This window comes from Rhea pennata, chromosome 3, assembly GCF_028389875.1.
Source record: "Rhea pennata isolate bPtePen1 chromosome 3, bPtePen1.pri, whole genome shotgun sequence".
Taxonomy (NCBI): domain Eukaryota; kingdom Metazoa; phylum Chordata; class Aves; order Rheiformes; family Rheidae; genus Rhea; species Rhea pennata.
In genome coordinates this window covers 129950641-129973710 of record NC_084665.1, presented here as the reverse complement: position 1 = coordinate 129973710, position 23070 = coordinate 129950641, and the positions used below count along the sequence as shown (strand labels likewise).

The following is a 23070-nucleotide window of genomic DNA, read 5'->3' as shown; positions in this document are numbered from 1 at the left end:
GCACTTCTTTCCTGCAAATGTACAAGTGCACTGGCCAAATTGCCTTCAAATTTTGAATAAACAGACTAAATTCTCATGAGAACAAGATTTTTTTTCCAGGCCTGAAATAATTTGTCATTTCCGGTGCCTCTTCAATTTACATGCACCCTTTTGAGAATGGGGACAGCAGTGATGTTGTGGTTTACCTCCACACCAGGGGGTAAATTCTGGCTGCCCTGAGCTGAGCCTCTGACGACTGCGTCGCCTTGGACCAAGTGCCCGAAGCTGCAATGCCCTCACCAGCTGGCCTGTGCCAGCACCCAAGGCATAGCTTCACTCAGTGGAGTTAAAACTTCATCTGTCGAAAGGAGCTGGCTAGTCACTGTCCAGCTGCCTCGTTCCTGCTATGAGACACCAGCCTCCAGGATTCTTGTTTTCAACTTTCTTCCTGGTGACTAAAACAGCTTTTGATATTGGACTTAGCACCAGTAACTGTGGAGTCCCATTAAAATGGCTCTGGTTAATGGCAAGTTCATGTTAACAATTTGTATTATGTTATCAGTTTTGACAGTTACTGTGTGGTCTGTTAATATTGTGCAAAATTTTAATGAGAGTGCTTTGTCATGTGCTATATTAAAGGCCTTTATGTCTACAGTTATTTTATTAACCTAGTAAGTCTGTTGAAAGAATAAAATCAGGAGTTTTTCTAAGACTGCCTGTTAGGTTAAATGATTTAAAAAAAAATCATCTCGAACACAGCGGAGTGAAGGAACCTCATTGGAGCCAACACACCTGGGGCAGCAGGGCCAGCCTCCTCCTGGAAGCCTGTTAGACCTGGCTGTGTGCGAGGCCACCATGGGGCTGAGGGCAGAGGCTGCCCCATTGCTTTGCCTGAGGTGGGCAGAAAGGTGTGAGGGGATGCTGGGAAGGGCTGCAGAGCCAGCGAGCTGTCCTTGGGGATGCAGAGAGGAAAGAGCCAAAGCTGGACTGGGGGAATTGGGGGATCTGGGCAGGCCTAAGCATAGGAAAAGGGTGAAAGGGGCTGGGCACCTGCACACAGTGCCTGTGGATGTGTCCTGCATACTGAGATCCTGCAGGCTGTCACAGCTTCCCAGGAAAAAAAAAAAAAAAAAAAATATTTCTCTGGCATGGGGTTCTCTCCCATATGTGGGCACCATGCAGACTGCATGCCGGCCCCAGGGAAGGGCTGGGTGACCATAGTGGGCAGCAAGGGCAGAGGGACAACCAGAAACAAGGATTCAAGGGCCAGCTAGGGGATAGCCTGAGTGCCTAAGGCCCGCTACTGCAGGGACATAAATGTGTGCATCTGTCATGTGTGTAGAACTAAACTACACACGTGCTCATACCAAGCACTCACGGACCTTCATCCTATTCAGCCAGAGCAGGGACCAGGATGAGGACACAGGTGCTGATTGTGTCTGTGCTGCTCTGCCTTCAACCAGCACTGGTCGCCTTGGCCTGCCATGTGCCTGTGTCCATACAGCACACGATATGGGCCTATAAGCCTGAGAGGAGGCTGGAGAGTGAGTACAAAGATCTACCCGTCTACCAGTGCAGGGCACAACTGGGCCCCCTTGCCCACAGCACAGCAGCAACGGGCACTCGGGGCACAGCCACAGCTCACCATAGTGAGACCTGTACACTCCTCAGCTCTGCCCCAGTGCAGCACATGGCCTTGCACCCTCCTGGGCACCCCATAGCTCCAGGCCTTGGTGCAGCCAGTCTGCACCATGCACAAGACCTGCCAGCCACAGCCAGGCACCATGTTGGGAGCATCCTTGAATCACCACATTTGCCTGCATGGTGATGGGTGGGGGCATCGCAGCACGATCTTGGCTGCCTGCCCTGTACCATGCTGCTCCTGCACCTGCCAGGTGCACCCCTGCTCTCCCCCAGCACCTGATGCTACTATTTCCTCCCGTCCCCCCACTCCCCCCCCCCCAAGCTTTCACTGCCTGCACCCTTAAGGGGCTAAGCCCATCCTAATCCCCATATGACAGGCACACAGGCCCTGGGACCCCCCCCACATCCCCCACCTGCCCAACAATTTCCTCCCTTGTGCAGAACAAACAGGGCCTGCTGCCACAGGGCTGTGCCATTTGACAGATGGCTGTGCTGCAGGACACGTGCCCTCAGCAACTACATTTATTTTCTAGCGGTGCCAGTGCTCAAGGCTGCCTCAGCAGAGATGGTACAGGGCTGGTGGCGCTGAGAGCCCTGTGAGAGCCTGCCCTGCCAGGGGTTGGCTGGAACCCAGTGCACGGGGCTTGTGGTGCCTGCACTCACAGCACCGAGCTCTGCCCTGGGAGCATGTGTGATCTTCAAGTCAGTGTGAGTGGGAGCCCAGAAAAGGCCTCTGTGGTCAGGGAGGGTCTCGTTGCTCAGTGCTGCCCAGGCCTCAGCCACAGTCCTCACTCTGCTGGGCCACCTGCTGTGCTGCACCCCTTGCTGGTGCCACCTAGGGAGCCCCAGAGAGACTTTGCCCAGACAGGGCGCTGCACAGGCTCTGCTCATGGCCAGGGTGCAGCACCACTTCGATCTCCACCTCCACTTTGATGTTGACACCTTCCCTGCAGCCAGCCACAGGCCCCCCAGGGGCTGGGCAGCACCAACCACAGCTGGTTCACTGGCAAAGGAAGAAACACCACTGAGCACACAGAAGAGAAACCCACAGGAACAGCGAGCAGCACAGTCCTGCAGGCTCTTGGCAGGGTTTGGATACAAACTACTCCAAACCACCCTGGGCAGCACCTGCCCTGTGCCCAGAACCAGTGGGTCACTGTGTCCTGCCAGTTGCAGCCTCTCTACCAGAACAGGGGTTTGCACAGTACCTCCCAGGGCAGAACAGGGCCCTCTAGCCCTGGCAGGACACAGGTTCCCAGCACCAGAGCTGTCACAGCCACAGAACCATGAGCAGGACCACAGGCTGTGCAGCCCCCATGCAGGGCACAAGCCAGCGGGTAGCCAGCAGTGCAGGACTCACGTTTGATCATGTTCTCCAGCTCCACCATGCCAAGGTCTCCTGGCTGGCCATGGCTGCCACCACAGCCCCAGCGGCTCCGACACAGTGACAGCACCACAACCCCATAGATGTAGGCGAGCATCAGGGGCACACCAACTCCTGTGGGTAGATGCAGCTAGTGCCTGGCACCTGCTGGCATCCCCCCCCTCTCCTCCCTGCCTGCCCCCTCTGCACCATCCTGGCATCCCAGCTCTCCGACTAACCCTGATGAGATGCTCTATGGCAGCCCCAGGCTCTTTAAGACTTGGGCAGGGCCCTCCAGCCCTAGCCAGCGGCACTTACCAACTGTGTCGGCCATGATTATGGGGGACACAAAGAGAGACAGGAGGACACTGCTGGTGATAGAAAGGCACTGCTGGCACCCTAACAGTCTGCTCTTCCGGCTCCGGCCAAGCACCTTGAGAAGTGAGAGCAGGTGCAGGGGTGCTGTAGAGGAGCTCAGTCCACAGGCCATGTCCCGGTTCCCAAGGCTCTGGCAGAGCTCCAGCTGGAGATGGAGGTTCCCAGACACCCCCTCCAACTCCCCCGCCGCAGGCAGCTATGACAGTGCAGCCACCACAGTTAATGTGTCCCTGGAAAAATCCCCTAGACCTCCTCCTCCTCCTCTCACCCACCAGGCCCGTACCTCTTCAGGCCTACCACCTCAGGATTGTGTCCACCATTCCCACAGAGGTGGGAGACAGGAATCCTCCCTGGGGAAGGGTATTGGGGCCAGCAGGAGAGAGATCCCACAAGCAGCGATTATGGGGAGAGAGGGATGGCATAGGGACATGCTGCGGGCAGTGGTGAGCGCTGGGTATCCACCTGGAGCCACCAGGGCTCAGTGGGGAGTGGGACTACAGGGATCCTAAGGCCCCTTGCCAGTACCTTCCTACCCATGTAGATGGGGATCCTGATGGTGATGACAGGGACAGCAATCCCTGCCACAAGGGAGATCACCATGGGTGCCCCCAGCACCATGCCCAGCTGCCACAGGATCTTCCGGGTCTGAGACCAGGGCTGCTTTCCCCAGAAGGTGCAGCCAGAGGGGCTGTGAGGACAGAGTGGGGCTTACCCTGTGGTTCCTGCAGCAGGACAGCCAGACACCTGCACAGCCTGTCCCTGGCACTGGGGCAAGACCCACGGGGCAGTGGGAAGCAGCAGCAGCACCACTTACCCAGAAGCTGCCCTCACCCTGCAGACTGCGAGCATGGCCTTGAGCCCACCTGCTCCTGTGCTCCAGCCACCAGCCCTGGCCTATGGATGCTGACAGCCCACCCGGCCCCACAGCCCAGTAAGCCCCACAGCCCTGACTGTGAGCAGGGCTTCCCTGTCCCCCAGCTAAGCCCCACAGCTCCCAGTAGAGCCCCCAGCTCTCACAGCTCAGCCCCACAGCTGTTCCCCCAGCCTCACAGCAACCCCAATGCACACCTCAGCTCCTAGTAGGTCCCTCACCCAGCCCCATGGCTCTCAACAGCCCCCGAGCCCCGCGCTGACCTCAGGAAGTGCACATCAGAGATCTCCCGCAGGCAGAGCCAGCAGAAGAGACAGCCACAAATGGTGCTGTTCATGCGGTTGCAGCTCCCGCCATTGATCTTCATGATGAAGGCACCACAGTAGGGACAGGCCTTGATGTCCTCAGCCTCTGCTGGCAAGGGAGATGGATGGGATGGGATGGGATGGACAGTGCAGCTCCATCTCCATGCGCTGTGCTGGGATTGCTGGCCCTCGCCATCACCCAGCCAGGGTCTGTCCAGGCAGACACTGCCTGGCACTGACACAGGTGCCAGGGTGAGTTAGGCACCATCAGCACAGCAAGGCCCTGCTCCACATCCCCAGCTTGAGCACCTAGCACAGGGGCTAGGCAGCCCCATGCAGAGGCAGCTCATGGGGACCAGTACGTCTTGGCTCCAGAGTTGCCACAAATAGGGGAGAGCATGAGACCAGTGGTGGTGCCAGCTCCCTACTCCCTGCCCTACTCGCTCCCACCATGGGCCAGGGTCTCACCATGGGCTGTGTCCTCCTGGTGGACAAGCTGTGCCGAGGGAGCGGCCAAGTTGGGGGCTCATGGCACCAGCTTGCATGGACCATCGGGGTGCCAGGGCTGCCAGCAGTGGTAGCAGAACTCAGTGCCACAGCCCTTGCGCTCGCAGGTAAGGCGCAGACACTCAGCGCAGCCATAGGCAATGACAGCGTAGCTGTGGGGAGAGCACAGTCAGCAAGATAGGGTCTGGCAGTCCCCATCCACATCACTGCACAGTATTCAGTTGTTCCCATCCCTGGCACAGCAACCCACACAAGGGCAGGTCCTCTCTCCGCACTGCACTGCAGCAGGGGGCTGCAGCCAGCTGGCAGGAGAGCCAGTTGCCAGCCCCACCAGCTTGATTGCTGCAGCAAAGCCCTCCCCATGCAGCACTCGCCACCCCCCTACAGCCCGATGCAATGGCCCAGCACAGATGGGCTCATGGGGAGAGCTCTGATCCCCATGGGTAACGCAGCAGCCCAGGCTCTGTAGCCAGGAACTGCCATGTCTCTGTGAGCAGGCCCAACCACACATGGGATCAAGGCAAAGGAAGGTGGAGCATGGAAAAGGCTCACAGGGTACACGTAGTCTGCTATACACCAGCTCCCAGCTGGTGAAGCCCATCACCTCCTCAGGTGCATTTCCAGAAGTGCCTGCACAGAGCAGGGAGGCCCCCCACGCCATCCCCAGGGCCCTGGCCCCACGTGAGGGGTCAGCTGGTCACCTGCAGTCAGGTGCAGGGCATCAGCAGGTGCTGGAGTCAGCCACAAGCAGCCGCTGCAGGAGAAACTCCTCGTACTTGTTGCAGAGAATGGGGTCTGCCAGGAGGCAGTGGATGTCAGCAGGCTGGAGCGTGGCAGGGCAGTGTGGGCAGGCCACCTGCACGCAGCTCTCACTGACAGCAATGAGCAGGTACTGCTCCAGGCAGGCCCGGCACGAGTGGTGGGCACAGGAGGCCAGTGTGGGGAAGGCCTCGGGTGGCTGGGGCAGCAAGCACAGGGGGCACTCCACCAGCTCCCCATCATCACTCATGGGCAGCGTGATGTGGATCTCCTCAGGGCCCCCCAGCTCTGGCTTCAGCTCTGAAGACATCTCCCTGACAACCTGCGGCTTCTGCCCAAAGAAGCCCAGGACACGGAGAAGCCCAGACACCAGTGTGGGCCGCTTCATGGTGGCACCTCAGGGCAGATGCTGGCCACTGTCAGGCCACGGGGGGTAGCAGAGAGAGGCCAGCCCCAGCAGGGCCCCATGGCTGGCCAGCTGGGCTCCTATCCGGGCCTTGGAGCCTGCATCCCTACAGGCAACAGCTGAACCATCTCCTGCCGCAGCATCGGCGTTGGTCAGCCTGCAAAAGAACCACACATGAGAGTGAGCTCTGGGGCTATGGACATGGGAATGGGCCCTCAGCACCTGTGAGAACCCCCTGCCCTACAGCACCAAAACCAAGCTGTGGCAACGTTCTCCCACCTTGCTGACAGGCCCTGCTGCCCTGCCAGGCCCAGGGCAGCCCACAAGGATAACACTCCACAGCCCCAGCATAGGCCAAAGCAAAGCACGGTGCTCTCCACAGCCCCTAGACTGGCCCAGTACCAGCCAGCCAGCCCTGTGGGTCTGCAGCATCAGGGCCAGCCCTGTCAGCAGTGCCCTGAGCCTGGCAGAAGCCCTGCAGCACAGGGATTTCAGTCTCATGCCCCAGACCCTCCCTCCTCTGATGGGTCATGAACATCTCCTATAACCCACACTGACCTATAGCCCTGCAGGCTGACCCTGGGCCATGCAGCCACAGCCTGTCCCCAGCCACCTGCCTGCTCCTGCACCAGCTCTGTTCTGCTCCATCCTGTCCCCTTCAGTTCAGCACTGATATCGAGACACAGGACCACCCAAATTCCCCTGGTCTGAAAAAACAGTGGTCTTTGCAAAGAAGGTGGCAGTGAACACTGGCAGTCAGTTTGTAGAAAGAACTTTATAATTAATCACATATCTTTACCACCCAAGTCTCCACTGCTTTCCTCTCCAAGCAAAAACAGTCTGAAGCTTTGACTTTCCACTGAAGTTTAAGTGCCCCACAGCCACAGAGAGCCCATCTGGAAGCCAACGCTTGTCACTGCAGATGCAACAAGCTCCTCAGCCTGGTCTGCATAAGGAAGCCCCTAGCAATGACTATCTGGAGGTAAATCAAAAAGCTCATGGGCAAATCAAACCTGCCTTTGCTCACTCCTCCTCAGGGTTAGCTCACAGCACTCACAGCAGAGCAGAGAATGTCTCACTTTGACAGAGAAATGGTTTCCTCCACAAAGGTTCAGTTCTAAACCACCCTGGGAAGAGGCAGCTCCTCCCACGTGTCCTGCAACCCAGGACAGAAGGACTTGAGGCCTCATGGGAAGCAAGAATCTCTAATCAGTCCTTCTCTACATTCTGCATTGCCCAAGCAGCTGTGTAGTTCGTAAAACAGATGACCAAATGACTCAAGTGCCGGTTAACTAAATGACCAGGAGCTGAGCAGTTACAGAAGGGAGAAGCCAAATCTCTCACAATCAGCTCACATTTGTCCGGGGTCACACACCACAATCCCTCCCGACTCCAGCACCAGTCACTCCACCATGCTGCTTGCTCTGCCCTTCTCTACATCCCATATAGCGGCACCCCAATTCACAGCTCCACAGCATTACTGTATCCCTCCACCTCTAACCATCCCTGTTGGGTTTTTGCCTTTTAGTATAGCCAATACAGCAGACACATCAGCACTAAAAGAGGCAAATGTTATGCAAGACCAGGGAGTTTAATAACATGTGTTCTGCCGGGAATGAGTGAGGTGCTGCACCGCATCACCTTGGGCAACAAGGCACTTTCTAGTGAGGTGGTAACTGAAGAGCCCATGGAAACTAGGCTGAGATTTGATTTAAACTGTTGTTAGGGAGCAAGAGGTGCTGCAGAAGGTGAGGGGAAAGAAGGCACTCCAGCTGCACGGAGGGCAGTGGGATGGGGGTGACCACTGCTGCCACAGCAGGCTTTGGCTGGCAGGACAGCAGGAGCCAGAACTGGAACAGCAGCAATCGCTGTGCCAATGCCACGAACGTGTCTGACCTACAGAGTCACCCCATGACTGCATGGCTCCTGCATCAGGCCTGCAATGTGCTGTCTGAACAGCCATGGCTGCACAGCACAGTGACAATCACTGGCAGAGATCAGACTGGCCCCTCCGGCACCTGTCAATGGGGAAACATTGCTGACAACAGGGAGTGGTGCGGCTCCCTGGGGACCACCGCGAGGCCCAACACCTTTGACTCCCTTGGCACCCTGGAAATAAACAAAACATGTCCGTGAACAGCCTGAACAGTGGTAACTCATGGCATCGCAGGGCAGCCGCACGTGCCGACACTCAGACACATCAAACAGGGCTCTATTACGAGAGCTGCAGAGAGGACAGAACGGGGCCAACAGATGGGGATCCGCTCTGGGGCAGGGATCCACACCTCAAAGGGGGTGACCATGTGAACAGCGAAGTTGGTAGCAGAGCTGCTGCCCCTGACACACATCTCTGCATGCCAAAAGAAATCACAAGCTCCATCACATGGGGGCCCGTTGCCCACTGGCCCTACAAGGCACACCAGGTGACAGGGCTTGACTCTGTGGTCCTTGAAAGAGTTGTGACCACAAGCATTAGCCTGGCAGAGGTAATGGCTGAGGAGCTGCGGTAACTGGTAGAGGAGCTACGGACCTGCTACAATGCCCCACCACAAGGCCGCTCCTGGTCCCGCGCTACAGCTGCCTCTCTTCTCACACCCAGCCATGGGAAGCAACCTAGCAGCAGGCAGAGAGAACAGTGTTGCCTGTGGGCGTCATCACAGGATAATTTAGGTGGGAAGGGGCCTAAGGAGACCTCTAGTCCAACCTCCTGCCCAAAGCAGGGTAACTCTGGGGACAGAAACGGTTGCCTCGGGCTTCATCTCGTGAAGCCTTAAAAATGCCCAAGGATGGAGACAGCACAACCTCCCCAAGCAATCTGATTCGTGGCTGGGCTTGCTGTATTCCTCAAGGATCCTCAGCTACTTCCAGAGATCAGAGCACAGGAGGACTGTGAGCCCCTCCCTGCACTCCCAACAGCCCCAGATCCCTCATCCAGGGCAAAAGGAACCCAACACCAGAAACACCACGATGGTGAAAGATGCACTGTTGCTCGCTGTTACCCAAGTGCCAGATGCACACCCCACCCTCTCATCCTGCAGTGACTCGGCCTCTTTGACCACCTGGGACATTCTCTGCTGGTATCCTCAGAGCCTCCAGAGCTTTGCAGGAGCCTCTTTGCACCGGAAACAGGAAAGCTGAGTCTCAGCCTCTGCCTCTGGCACTTTGTCGCCACCTCCCTCCTCTGGTCATCCTGCCTGAACAAGCTGCTTGCTCGCTGCACAGCCAGGTCCCGTGAGCCGTGTGCTCCTCAACACTGCACAGACCCTTGACTTCAAAAATTGCCTGGCAAGAATCCCTTGTGCCTCATCAGCGCCAGTCCTGCTCCTGCTCCACCAAACAGAGCAGGTCCCTTGGCCAGCACTACCCCCTCTCTGCAGGCGGACAGCCACTACACAGGGCTGAGGGCACACAGGCAGCCACAAGGCAGGCCACAGGTGCCACAGCCCTGCACAGGGCTCTGACAGATGTCAGCACACGACTCACCGAGCTCCTTCCCCGCTGAGGGGGCTTGCGGGGCATCCTGCGACTCTCCAGCAGCTGGGATCTGGGCCATGCCTCACTGCGTAGAGGAGGAGAGTGCTGTGGCCACCCTCGGTAACACATAGGCACAGAGACGATCAGTGCCAGAACATGGGAGTGGTGGCCGCTGGCCCCACAGGAACAGATCCCTATCCCAGCAGCCCCTCGTGTCTCCACTCTGGCTGTCTCCTCACGCTCTCACCACCCTGCCCTTGGGGCCTTGCAGCCCCAATAATGCCACCCACTTGCGATGCCCTTAGCTTGGAGAGTCGCAGTCGCCACCCAGATCTGCCCCAGCCACTCCTGCCCAACCAGCGCCACAGGGACTCGCTGCCACTCTTCTGCCATGCAGCCCTGCCCCTTCACACCCATCTCCACTTCTCCACCCTCTGCAGGGACCACGGTTCCCCCAGACCCCTGCCGCAGCCACAGTTCCGGGGACCCTGCCCCATCCCCCATGACCCTGCCCCATCCCGGGGAGCTGCCCCATGTCCCTGCCTGCCCCTGCCCCGTCCCCGTGCACCTGCCCTCTCCCCCGGGACGCCCGCTCCGCCGCGGGCCCTGCCTGTCTCTCCCACTCCGCGCCCCTCGGCGGCCCCGGCCCTCCCCGCCGCATGCCGGGACCACGGCCCCGCGCCCGCCGCCCGCGCTCCGGGCGCTCGGCGGGGAGCCGGGCGGTGGCGGACCCAGTGCACACTTCCGGCCGGCCGCGTTCACTTCCGGGGCGCCGCGCCCGCTTCCGCCGCTGGCCCGGCCCCGGCGGCGGCCGGAAGTGGAAGTACCCGGGGCTGAGGCGGGGCGGCGGCGGCCGCCCCTGGCTGGCGGGGGCGGCGGGGCCGGGCCGGGCCCGCCACGATGCCCCGGCGGAAGCAGAGCCACCCGCAGCCGGTGAAGGGTGAGTGCGCGGCGGCGGCGCTTGGCGGGTTGCGGTGGACCCAGGGGCGGCCCCCGAGACGGCGGCGGCGCCGGGAGCGGCGCTGGCGCTGCCCCTGCGCGGAGACCTGCTACTGGGCCGCGGGCCTGCGAGCGGCCTCCCCCCGGTGCGGGCCGCCCCGATACTGCTGCCGCGGGAATCCAGCAGCGCGCCTCGGCGATCGCCCGGCAACGGCCGCGCCCGGCATCTCCCGTGGTAACGACCCAGGCCCGGCAACGGCCGCGCCCGGCGTCCTCGCGGTGACGGCTCCCTGGGTCCTGCTGCCGCTGTGACCCCGGTAATGGCCTGGGGCGCCCGAGAGCGCTGACGCCGCCCCGCGCTTCGGGCGCTCTCTGTGCAGCGCGGTGGCCGACACGCACCTTGCTGCTCTCAGCCCCCGGCCCGGCCAGGGAGCAGCACCGGCACCTGGGGGCTGCGGTGCCAAGCTCGGGAGAGCCATCCTGGACACAAGGACGTGTCCTCGAGCTGGGGCCACAGGCACAGCACTTGTGAAGCCCAGAGTCCCTCCGCGGGATGCAAGGCAGGACTATGGCATTCCTCTAGCTCGAGTGAGGCTGCTACGGATGCCCCCTTTTGCTCTGCACTTTGTGGGGCTCCAGGAGCTGCTAGGGGACGTGTGCTCCCTCCCGCAGGCCAGGTGCTGCGAGCCATGCTCAACGCCTCCCCACTGCCACCCCACCCCTGGCCCTGGCCCAGAAGTGCCGATGCCAGAGGGCCGTGGGCCGATGGGCTCAGCCAGCCACAGCACCAGGGGACAGGGCCCCCGGGGGTTTCTGGGACAGGCCATGGCTGTGCTCCTCCTTATGCTGACGTTGCTGTTGAGGGCATGCGGTGCTTTGGGGCTGCGCCTGGGCACTGCCAGGGCGGATGCGGCCCCCCAGTGCTCGCCTGGCCGCAGCAGCCCTCGTCAGGCTCATGCCGTCTCCGAGCTGGCTGGTGCTGCCTGCTGCCAGGGCCGGTAGCACAGAGGGGCTTCATCTGGAGCAGCTGCATGCTGACACTGTCCCATCTCTGCACTGTTCCCAGCAGACACGCTGGTGGGGAAGATCGCCATCCCAGCCTACGCGCTGAGCGACGACGACTGCTCCTCTGGCTACCAGCAGCTGAGCGTGGAGAGCGACCCTGAGGAAGGGGGGGAGCCCAGCCCCACAGCACTGCCCTGCCGCCAGTGTGGGCTGCAGCTGGCCGCCAGCCTGGGGCAGAGCTGCCTACAGTGCGCAGGTGCTGAGGGGGGCCGCAGCCAGCGCATCGTCTACTCCTGCCAGCTCTGCCCCTTCGCCTCCCACTATTCCAGCCACCTCAAGCGCCATATGAAGACACACAACGGTGAGAAGCCATTTGCATGCCCGCAGTGTGCCTACGCCTCTGCCCAGCTGGTGAACCTGACCCGCCACCTGCGCACGCACACGGGGGAGAAGCCCTACCGCTGCACATGCTGCAGCTTCGCCTGTAGCAGCCTGGGCAATCTCAAGCGCCACGAACGAGTCCACAGCCAGGACAAGCCCTTCCAGTGTGCCACCTGCGACTACCGCTGCAACCAGAGCCGCAATCTGAAACGGCACATGCTCAGTCACCGCCTGCCCGAAGGCGAGGGGCCGCATCGGCGTGACAAGGACCCAGGTAATGCGGGACCAGCCCTGGGGGCGCCCCACGGTGCAGGGCGGGGGAGGTGGGGACCCAGCCCCTCTGCTGCCCCCACGGGCATGTCCCACCTTCATGCCAATCCCAGCACCCATCCTCAAGCCCCTGATGTGACCTGCCGCCAGCTTTGCACTGCACCATTGCCTTCCCCAGGCGCCACAGGGGAGCATCTTCCCCAGCATGCAGCCGGGGCTCCTCGGAGCTGGGCACTGCCCAGGCGGCACTGCCCTGCTTACGGCCCTGCTTGCGTTTGTCCTGCAGAGCCGCTGCTGCCGGAACTGAGCCTGCACGTGGGCAACGGCAGTGGCCCCTTCCTGCCCGGCTGCGCTCGACTGCGGGGCGACGAGACAGCTGCGCTGCCCGAGCTGCTCTTTCCCTTCACGTGCCGCATGTGCGGGCTGGTGCTGGACGACGGCTTCACGCAGGATGAAGGCCTGGCTGAGCAGGTCTGTGGGCGCTGCAGCCTGGCAGTGCTGGGCACCGAGCCAGGTGCCAGCCCCCGCAAGAGCACCGGGGACAAGGGCTTTGCCTGCAGCCTCTGCCCCTTTGTCACCCACTACCCCAACCACTTGGCACGGCACATGAAGACGCACAGCGGGGAGAAGCCATTTGCCTGCCCGCTCTGCCCCTACGCCTCTGCCCACCTTGATAACCTGAAGCGGCACCAGCGAGTGCACACAGGCGAGAAGCCCTACAAGTGCCAGCTCTGTGACTATGCCTGCGGCAACCTGGCCAACCTCAAGCGCCACGGGCGCATCCACTCGGGTGACAAGCCCTTCCAGTGCAGCCTCTGCAGCTACAGCTGCAACCAGAGCATGAACCTGAAGCGGCACATGCTGCGGCACACGGGCGAGAAGCCCTTCCAGTGCCGGGACTGCCCCTACACTACTGGCCACTGGGACAACTACAAGCGCCATCAGAAGATCCATGGCCACACGGCTGAGAGCTGGGTAAATCCACGCAATGCCAAAGCCCTCTTGGCCCCTCCTGCCGTGGGCGCAGCATTGCCCTGAGACAGCACTTAGCCCCGCGCAGGGGCACCTGGCCCCATGGAGGGACTCGGCCCCGCATGGGACCCCGGGGTGCCTTGGCTGTGGGGCATCCCGGCCATGGGCCTGCCGCAGCGGCCCTGTCCTCCCTGGGGGAGGGACGGCAGAAACTCCACTGCCTTATTCAGGGCCAGCTGCACTGGGGGCAGTGGGGACCAGGTCTTCAGCCCTTTCCCCTTTGCCTTGGGGCAGGGCAAAGCTGTGGCCAGCGGTTTTACCCAGCTCTGGTACACCCTAGCCAGCATGGCCACGATCAGTTATAGCGGTGGTGCTGCGTCTCTGGGGAGGGTCCCTGTTCCTGCCTGTCAGAGCCTTCCTCAAACGGAGTTTGGGGGAAAATGGGGTGGGGGGGAACAGGACTGGCTCCGTGGCTGTTGCCATGCCGGTCAGTGTAATTTATATTGTGTATAAAAGCATTAAACAGTCAGTTTTGTTATCTGCTGTTCTCCCTGGGGGCATTGTTCTGCTCCCGGAAAGGGCAGGCGCAGGGCTGCCACTGTGCATGGGCAGGGACAGCAGCCCCCCTCCCACCCCTGCCCCAAACAGACAGCCCAGTACCAATCAAGATCCGTTTTAATCATCATTGCAGTGTGTAAACATCAGTTACTGTCCATTAATGCTCTGGTCGTTCTGAGCAGCAGGAGATACGTGGTTACAAGCCTAGATTACGCTGGAGTCTATGAGCGGGTTAGAAATAGGGCTCTGCACAGAGCCCCACTGGAGACAGTTTAATGCGGTCTGTTTCTGAGCAGAGACCTAAACGCTAATTTGGCATTATGGAGCCTCACAAGGGCCGCTCGGTGGCACCAGGCTGCTGCCCCCAGCCACCACGGGGCAGCTGCCCCCCAACGCAGCTGGTCGCTCACAGTGGCAGTAGGGGCAAACTATGGGCCAGGCCTAGCAGTGGCCCAAGCCCTCCTGGGGCAGGTGGGGGGTAGCTCTGCCCTCCAGAGCTCGGCCAGGCTCTGCGATGCCTGCTCCAGAGCTCGGCCGGGACCTGCTGCTCAAGTCAGGCTGGTGCTGCTCTGGGAATGAGCCACCTCCTGGCTGAGCTCCAGCACAGTCCCCCTGGCTGGAAGCCAGCAGCAGGAGATTTCAGCTGCCCCCATCCTGAAGGCAATGGCGGGTTGGGGATGAGCTCCCCAGCCCTCGGGAGCAGGGGAAGGTGGATGGTAGCAGGTGAGAGGCACGTCGATTGCAACCTTTCTGCAGGTTGTACATTCCTCAGCGAAGGCCCTTGGGCCCTCAGGCCAGTGCTGTCCATGGGAAGGGGGAGCAACTACAGGTCTTCATCGCCAATGCCCTCAAAGGCATAATTGCCATGGAAGTCGTTAGCGGCCACATCGTTAGCAGAGCTGGAGTGGCTGATCCCTCGCAGGCTGACTGAGGTGAGCTTGCTCTGCAAGAAGGGGAGACATGTTAGGGCAGACCCTACTTATGCCTGCCAAGGCTCAGGGTGGCAGCATCCAACAGGTCCACGTACAACTCACCGAGAGTTTGACCACCGGCTCCCTGGAGGCGTCAGGTGAGTCCTGCAGGACAGCACAGTCACGCTGTGGCTGAGGCAGCAGGACACCCCAGCCACCCTTCCCACCTCCCTCCTGGTTCCCTGCCCCCAGGAATCACTCTAACCCTTCAGAAACAAGGCCCTTCCCTCCTCTAGGGAGTCTGGTTGCTGGGGCAGGCCTGGGACCTCCTCCTCTTCTGAGGGCTACAGGAGGGAGGCACGGCAGCTCTGTTCTTCTCTGACCTAATCCCTCCCTGCTGCCAGCCCCAGGAAGGCACAGTGAGGCCAGCGTCACTGCTCAGAGCCCCTGGGAACTAAGCTCCTGCACTACCCAGCACAAAGCAAAGCCCCCAGCAGCACTAGTCTCCCCCTGCCAGGGCAGCAAGGTCCCACTCACCAGCAGCGGTGGCGATTTCACAGCTTGCTGACTGTCAGAGCGCCGCAGGGCCCCATTGACCCGCCGGCGAAACATCTGCAGGGGGAGAAGGCTCAGCTTATTGACAGGGTCCCCACAGGCAGCTCCTGAAATACAGCTGGCGCCGTCCCAAGAGGAGCGAGTGGGGCTGAGCACAGACCCCCATGGAGTTGTTGGGGCAGGATGCCCCCCACCAGAGAGGGCCTCCAGCCCCAACCCTCACCTTGCGGATGCTGCCTCCAGATTTCTTCACCATCAGCTCATCCACCATGGACTGCAGGCAGATGCTCAGCATGATGGCCTGCAAGAGAGAGGTTTCATGAGGCTGTTGGAGCCCAGCTCTGCACCCCCACAGCCCTCCTGCCACCCCACACTGAGCCCAGACCTGCCCTCTTGCTCCTGGCCTGGCACGCAGGCAGCCCTACCTGTGGGCTGGTGATGGTGACCCACTGCAGCCGGTCCTTGCTCATTAGATATTCAAAAGCCAGCTCCAGCTTCACCTCTGACTTCCCTGGGCTGCTCCCTGAGGGACCATTGCTCATCGGTACCTGCAAAGACACATGCTGAGGCTGGAGGTTTTCAGAGGACTTCCCTGACCCCTGCACTGATTAAGGGCAGGTGCCTGGCTGGGAGTCTGCCCCAGAGCCTCTGCCCAATTTGCAATGGCCTTTCACCACCATCAGTTCTCCTCACAGCAGTAGCTTCTCAATCCGTGTTTGTACCAATGACCCCACGCAGCCCCAGACCAGAACTGAGACTTTCCCCAGGCCAGCCAGGTTGGGTGCAGACAACATAGCCAGCAACTTCCCTGGGGAGAGCTGCTAGAGCAGCCTCACACAGCAGGGTCCTGATAGATCTCAAACCACCCTCCCCGCTTCCCAGGGCCCCGTGGGTGAATGGCACTCACCGAGGATGTGACCCGCCAGCACCGCATGCGTGTGACCTTGAAGCTGCCTTCCTTGATCTGCTCGTTTGGCAGCCGCACCTGGAAGTTGAGTTCGTTGTTGCCAGCACTGACAACGACGTGGCATCCCTTTTCAGGGAAGTCGGTGATGCAGGGGTCGAACTTGAGATAGCCGTAGTACTTCAGGGTCTGCGCCAGGCGGATGAACTGTGGGTAGAGCCAGGAGAGCTCAGTACAAGACTGAGCCACACTCCAACCATGCCTCAGTCCCAGCTCTCCAAGGCGAGAAACAGGCACCACAGGTGCCCAAGGAAGCAGTGCCAGTGCCAGCCTGGTGCCTTGGACTGCTCCAGACAGAGCACCGCACCCTCCCCTACCTCCTTTTTTGAGACTTTTTCTTGCAGGGACTTGAGCTGCCGGTGCTGTTCCTTGTTGACAAGGATCCACCCACGCTCAATGTCCGACACCGTCTGCCAACAAGCAGAGGCTGGTAAGCAGCTGGTCCCAAGGACCCTGCACAATGGTAGCTGAGGGATCCAGTGCTTCTCTCCTCCCAGCTGGGCTGCATGAACTCACCTGGGCATACAGCAAGTTCAGCCCCACACGATGCTCCATTACGTCATCATCATAGGAGGAGTCCCAGTAGCTAGAAGGGAACCACATGGGTCAACCCATCTCCCATCTCCTAACAGCAGTGGAGTGAACACTACACATGCTGTGACAAGCTGCTGGGCTGGCTCTCATGGCCATCTCCCTCTGGCTAGCCTTCAACTCCCTGTGCACCACTCCTCCCCATCAGCTGCTAGAAGGAAACAGTGCTGTCTCTGGAAAAGCACAGGGGCCAGGCCCACCAGAAAGGGCAGCCAAGCCTCAGCTGTCACTGCTGGGGATGGCCAGGCATGTTCCTAGTGGTCAAAGTGTCCCATCAGCTTTGAGGGCAGGAGGGAAGGGAGCATTTCCTCCGCAAAGCAGGGAGACCCTGAACACGATTCCCACTGTTCCAGCAGTTGCTGCCCCTTGGCTCTGTGGCTCACCTCTTGCGCAGAATGATCCTGAACTCGGGGTTGTGCAGGCTGGTGACAGACACATATGGCAGCTCAAACTCCTGCAGCTTCCGCACAACTGCAAGGAAACAGCAGCTCAGCAGTGGCTCAGGGCAGGGGAAGCCACTAGCCCCCCACTGCCCAGGGCACATGGGGGGAACCTGCCAGCCCCCCGCTGCCTGGGGCAGGGCCACTTGGTCCAAGAATGCAGCTCTTGCCCCTGGGCAGGGCACAGCTCCCCCCCCTCCCAGGGCAGCTGCCTTGCCACAGCCCTCGCAGGTTTGCCACCAATGCGCTCTACTCACAGGAGAAAGCTCCATCCTTAGTCTCTCTCACCAGGAAGAGGCTGAAGTAGCCAACCAGGTCATCAGGCAGATCTAGCTTGGAGGCCACAGCCTGGGGGCAAGAGCAGGAAGTCACCACTTCCCACCGCGAGACAGTGCCTCCGTGTTCTCGCCTGGGAGCCCCATGGCAGGATCCGGTCTGTGTACTTTATCGGAGGTGGTTCCTACCAGCAGGAAGCCAGGGCCTCAGCTGAGCTGGGGGCCAGGGCAGGGAATGCAAGCGGAGAAGCAGGGGCCAGGGGAATCACTGCCATAATGAAACAACTGGGGGCCACCCACCATGGAGCTTGGCCCAGGAAGGAGCACAGGCACACCAAACCCAGCCCCATAGCTCCTTGGCCCCCAAGACAACCCTGCTCTGGGGTACAGATAAAGCAGAGAGGGTGAGGGGACTGCCTCATGGCTTGCCAGGCTGGGGGAGGGACGCATCCTGCAAATGTAAGAAGTCGCAGGCTTGGCAGGATGGGCTAGTCCTGCCCCGCACAAAAGTCTGGGCACCTCAAGGACATCCTCCGTCTGGTCCGAGGTAAGGATGGTGACCTTGACCTTCTGGCCATTGGAGAGCAGCACTTCCAGCACCACCTCCTCTGTGGGTATTTGCTGTGTCTCCTGGAGAGAGTAACAGGATTAGCAGCCCAGCCCCATCCACCACAGCCCATCATGCCCTGCACAGGATGCCCCCACAGCCCGCCACATCCAGCAGCTCCCATCCCCTCACCTGCTGGGCCTTGCGCAAGAAGCTGTTGAAGATCTCACTGCCTCCCAGCGTTGGATCCTGCCGTACTAGATGATGAAACGTGGACAAGGAGTCAGGCAGCACATAGGAATTTGCTTAGGTCCCTGCCCTTTCCCATCTGCTCCACAGTCCCTCTGACTGTACCCGGATTGAATATTCATGTGTGTGTAGGATGCGCGCACAGATTCCCTGGAGCTGGAGGCACCAGCAAGTCCCCACTTTTGGTAACATGGGGAAAGGGAAGGGCTGGGGACAGAGGAGTAGCCCTGCCTGTTCTGCTCCTCACCGGCTGACATCCAGCAGACAAGGCCAGATATTACCCAGCAAGGATATGTCAAGATGGGCCACAGCAAATTGAGCTTTTGGTGGGAGAACAGGACAAATCTATGTCCAGAAGGCAGCTGGGCTGTGGGAACGGTGATCTGGGCAGTGCCCTGAGCAACCATGACAGGGAAGCAGGTATGCAAGCTGTGGCATGCAGAGTGGGGCATGAGGCACATCCAGCTTACCAGCCTGCATATACTTCTCCAGTTGTTCCCGTCGTTGCTCTACCTCTGCTGGGGTGAGGGTGAAGATCTTCTTTGGAGGAAAGGCTGGTACCACATTAGCACCATACTCTTTCCTTAACTGGGAAGAGAGCACAGCGCTATGAGAGCTGATAGGGAGAGGGTGACTGCACCAACTCCCCCCTTCCCAGCAGTTTCTGAGGCCTCAGCACAGGGAGTAGAGAGCTCATGACCCTTTCCCCATCCAAATGGGCACCTGCCAGTTTGCAAAAACTCAGGCAAGACATCACAGAGCATGAGAGAATGCCTGCACCCAACACCAAGGACCAGAAAATGACACTCGCCCAGCCCTGTGCTTCAGCTCAGGCAGGTCCAACCCTGGACAGCACATGCCTACTGGCAGCCACCACGCAGCCCAACTCCTCCAGCTCTCCGGCAGCACTTGGAGTGCTACCATAGTGCCAGAGAGCAGCCAACCCACCAGGCTGCCAGCCTGGGCCCTGACTCGCAAGATCCAACACCTTGCCTGCACGGAACGCAGCAAGTGCCACAAGGCCCAGCAGAGCTGCCCCGAGGCGAAGCCGATCTGCCACAGTACTTCAACCCCCGCTGGGGCCCTCGAGGCTCCCTACCTGCTCATGTAGCCCCAGGAGCTGGCTGTACCGCACGCGGCAGTGCAACACGCCGTTCACATGAATGTTGTAGGCCTGTGGAGAGAGACGCACACCAGAACTGAGTGCTCACAGGTGAGTGCTGGGGACGGAGGGGCCCCAGAGCCTGCCAGGCTGTGGGAACACAAGCCAGCTCAGGAAGGCCTAGAGACGAGGGCAGCATAGGAAGGGGCGATGCTCCCCCAGTCACAGGGGGGACAGGGAACCCCCAGTGCCCCTCCCATGGGCAGGGCACAGGCACATGGCACCAGGGGCCCCGCACCCTCTGAGATGACAGGAAAAGCCAGCCCAAGACATCAAATGGCACGTTTCTGCTCAGCTGCTCCCCTCGGAGAGGTGGTGGCACACAAGTGACCAGACATACGAAGAGCCGGGCCCCAGGCTCAGCTCTCAGTCTGCTCCAGCCACCAGCAGGAGCTGAGCCAAGGGTCGGCTCAGCTCTGACATGCTGTCTGGAAAGGCTCAGATGCGTCTGGCTCTGAGTTACCATGGAAAGACTCCCTGTAAACAGGCCAGGAGAGCCTGCAGCTCCAAGGAGGCCAGGCCTGCTCTGCCAAGCACAGCCCCTGACACCGCTCCGCAGTTGGGTGACCTGGAAGCTCTGCAGTGTGAGGATGTCAGCCCCACGCTGCCCTGACCTGGGATCGAACAGGACAGTCTATCCTGTGCCCCAAGAAGAGCCGAGACCCAGCTGGCTCCCCTTGCCTGCCCCAAGTACCACTGCAAGAGCTGCACTCATCTTGCAGGCGCTGACCCTAGCCCAGACAACGATCCTGCCTGCAGCAGCCAGGGCTCTTGCATCACATGCTGCCCCAAGGTGCACGGCTCTGCAGCGCCCATGCCCCTCGGGCACCCTCCCTTCACATGGCCCAGGGGCCTTCTCCCAGCTCTTGAGGGGCAGCGTCTCCAGCAGCTCAGGGGACGGGCAGCACAGAGCTGGGCACCTCCATGGCTGTCCCCACAAGGCCGTGATCTAGCCACTCCAGCACACATGACAAACAGCCTCCTGTGCAAAGCCGCCCGCCGGCCCCCTCCAGCACAACCCAGACCTGAGGAAGCTGTTGTCAGCAGCCACAGACCAAACCTTAGCGACCGAGGAGTGGATCATATAAACACTCGGGACTCACACAGATAAGTATAATAAAGGTGCTGAAGGGTTTTCATGTATTGCTCATTGAAAGATGAGTCAGCATCAGCACAGACCTGCAGCTCAGTAAATATGGTAAAAACTGCTCAAAAAGTATGACCACACTAAAGGGATATGTCTGTTCGACACGACAGAGGTGTAACCCTGCCTCTGCCCAGCCACAGGGAGGGAAAGGAGCCACACTGCAGCCTCATGGACACAGGTGTTCCCAAGTCAGTGTGCAAGGATAACCCCTCAGAGCAAGGAGGAGAGGCAGCAGTCAGCTCATTTTCCAGGCCCCTGAAAGCCCTCCTGAAACCGCAGCCAGCATGACACCCACGCTGGGCTCTGCCAGCAGAGCAGGAGCTGGCAGCCAGCTCCGGAGAGTGGGCACCATGCGGCTGGGACATCCCTGGTGCCGCAGTGCCAGCGGCTGCAGGCTGGGCTCCACTACCTGCCTTGTCTTCCTCCTCCTCCTCTTGCAGGTGCAAGGCCATGGACAGCCCTTGCCACAAGGCCAGGAATTCATCGCAGACCGCCTGGCCACCACAACACGTTCCAGCACCCCACTGTGTGAGGCCCACATGCAGCCTGCCCTCTCCACGGACAGCAAGCAGAGGAACGCAGCACTGAACTCATTTCCCTGTGTCCCCACTGCCGCCCCTTGCCCATGCAGCCAGAGGGGCCTTTGCTGAGCTGCAGCCTGTGGTGAGCCCACTCCGTGCCAACCACTCTCCCTGCTAGCCCGCATGAGATGAGCGGAGCAGGCGAGTGCTGCTAGGGCCTGGATTGCTCCGGCTGGGGTGCAAGGCACCCCGAGCGTGCTGCCTCAGCCCAGCATCTGCGCTGGCATGCTGGGGACCCGCTCCTCTGTGGAGCTGCCAAGAAGCCCTGAGGGCGTTCACACCGTGCAGGAACAAAACAGGAAGCCAGGGGATGGATGGGCTGGTGGGCCGTGGCTGCGCTCCAGCTGTGGTGGACCAGCCACAGTGCTGCCTCCGGCCAGCAGCCAGCCCACTGCAGGGCTGGCACCAGGGCTGTGGGTGACACCAGGGCAGTGGGGACAGCCTCCCTCCCTGAGGCACGGACCGCCCCGAGCATCCCCTGCAGGCAACGCCCAACAGGCTGCCCCCAGGCAGAGTGATCCTCGCTGGCCCCCATGGAGGCTTTGGAAAGGAGACCCACTGCCTGTCCCCCCCGAACGCTACACAGAGCCAACACGCCATGGCTACAGGAGACAAGCACCCTTCCCTCAGCACCCTTCCCTCTGAGCCAACGACACAGAGCTGGGCCGCCACAGGCCCCTACAGAGATATCTCCCTTCTTATGGCCCAGTGGCAGAAATCCCACCCAGAGGGGCCTGGCCTGGGCCACCAGCCGGGCACCCGCAGGCAGCCCGGGCAGAGCTGCTCCGCCATTCCCAGTACGATGCGAGTGCTCCTGGTTGGGGGCGGAGGTGCCACCACAGAGGCAGGGCCAGGAAGCTGGGGAGCTGATTCAGGGATTCCAGCGGGTTATCGGAGAGGCCCAGGAGCTGCGCTGTACCGCCCGCCCGTCATGCTCCGCTCCCCGCGGCCGCCCTCCAGACCTGGGGGCAGGGGGGCGCACAGTAGGATCACCCCCCTAGACACTCGCTGGACCCCAGGGGGCAGGACTGCCCCACAGATGCCCCTTGGACCTGGGACAGCAGGATCACCCCTGGCCGCCCCTCGGACCCTGGGATGGCGGAATTGCCCCCCGGCCACCCTTCAGACCCCAGGAAGCAGGATTGCCCCATGAACGCCCCTTGGACCCTGGGGCAGTGGGATCACCCCCGGCCACCTCCCGGGCCCCAGGCCAGTACAGCACAGCATCTCCTCCCAAAACTCCCCTGGATCCTCCGTGTGGCTGGACACTGGATCTCCCCATGGTGGCCCCGAGGGCCGTGGGGCACGAGATCCCCCCTGAACCGCCCCCCCCCCCGAGCCCTGGGGCATGGGGTCTCGGCACAGAGGCCCCGAGGCAGCCGGGAACGGGAATCCCTCGTGAATCCTGGGAGCGGGATCTCCCCACTGCGGCCTGCCCAGGCGCGCTGGGGACGGGACCCCCCGGAAGCCCTTCCCACCGCCACTCGGGGGCCGTGGGGCATAGGCTGCCCCCGAACCGCGACCCCTGCCCGGCAGAGCCACCCCCGCGCGGCGGCTCATCCCCGTCCAGGGCGGCGCCGGCCGGGCCCAGCGCGGAGCTGCCGCCACCGGGCCCCGCCGGTCCGGAACCGGGCCGCGGCCCGAACCGGGCCCCGCGCGGGCAGGCCGCGCCCCCGCTCACCACGTAGGCGGCGCCGCCGTCGCCGGCGCGGGTCTCGGTCTCGGGGATGGAGAAGTGCATGGTGCCGGTGCCGGGCGGCCCCCCGCGCCGCGCCGCGCCGCGCCGCTACCTGCCGCGCGCCGCCATGTCGGGCTGCCGCGCGCACCACGGCGCCGC

General features: G+C 61.3%; 3 protein-coding genes across 5 annotated transcripts; 1 reads left to right on the top strand and 2 right to left on the bottom strand.

Moving 5' to 3' along the window:
• Nucleotides 1–2114: 2114 nt before the first annotated feature.
• On the bottom strand, nt 2115–10133 carry LOC134139056 (E3 ubiquitin-protein ligase RNF19B-like). Its single transcript, XM_062573393.1, is given in 10 exon segments — nt 2115–2467; nt 2470–2585; nt 2587–2626; nt 2984–3121; nt 3305–3419; nt 3890–4052; nt 4499–4649; nt 5009–5199; nt 5749–6369; nt 9696–10133. Coding segments are annotated over 9 exon segments (1416 nt in total). The 5' UTR covers nt 6195–6369; nt 9696–10133; the 3' UTR covers nt 2115–2411.
• A 398-nt stretch (nt 10134–10531) lies between these two features.
• On the top strand, nt 10532–13791 carry ZNF513 (zinc finger protein 513). 2 transcript variants are annotated; one of them, XM_062571280.1, is made up of 3 exons: nt 10532–10626; nt 11695–12285; nt 12568–13791. In XM_062571280.1, the coding sequence occupies exons 1-3, from the start codon at nt 10587–10589 to the stop codon at nt 13317–13319; spliced, it is 1383 nt and encodes a 460-aa protein (XP_062427264.1). In that variant the 5' UTR covers nt 10532–10586; the 3' UTR covers nt 13320–13791. The 2 variants fall into 2 exon arrangements, with proteins under 2 accessions (XP_062427264.1, XP_062427263.1); XM_062571279.1 differs by having other exon boundaries at nt 11692–12285.
• Nucleotides 13792–13910: 119 nt separating this feature from the next.
• Nucleotides 13911–23063, bottom strand: SNX17 (sorting nexin 17). Of its 2 annotated transcripts, XM_062573389.1 has the most exons (15): nt 22915–23063; nt 19443–19517; nt 18814–18931; nt 18287–18351; nt 18067–18177; nt 17530–17620; nt 17216–17303; nt 16758–16827; nt 16559–16651; nt 16185–16388; nt 15703–15825; nt 15501–15578; nt 15260–15334; nt 14846–14887; nt 13911–14754 (listed from the first exon to the last, which is right to left on the bottom strand). In XM_062573389.1, the coding sequence occupies exons 1-15, from the start codon at nt 22972–22974 to the stop codon at nt 14635–14637; spliced, it is 1413 nt and encodes a 470-aa protein (XP_062429373.1). In that variant the 5' UTR covers nt 22975–23063; the 3' UTR covers nt 13911–14634. The 2 variants fall into 2 exon arrangements, with proteins under 2 accessions (XP_062429373.1, XP_062429374.1); XM_062573390.1 differs by lacking the exon at nt 14846–14887.
• Nucleotides 23064–23070: the final 7 nt, after the last annotated feature.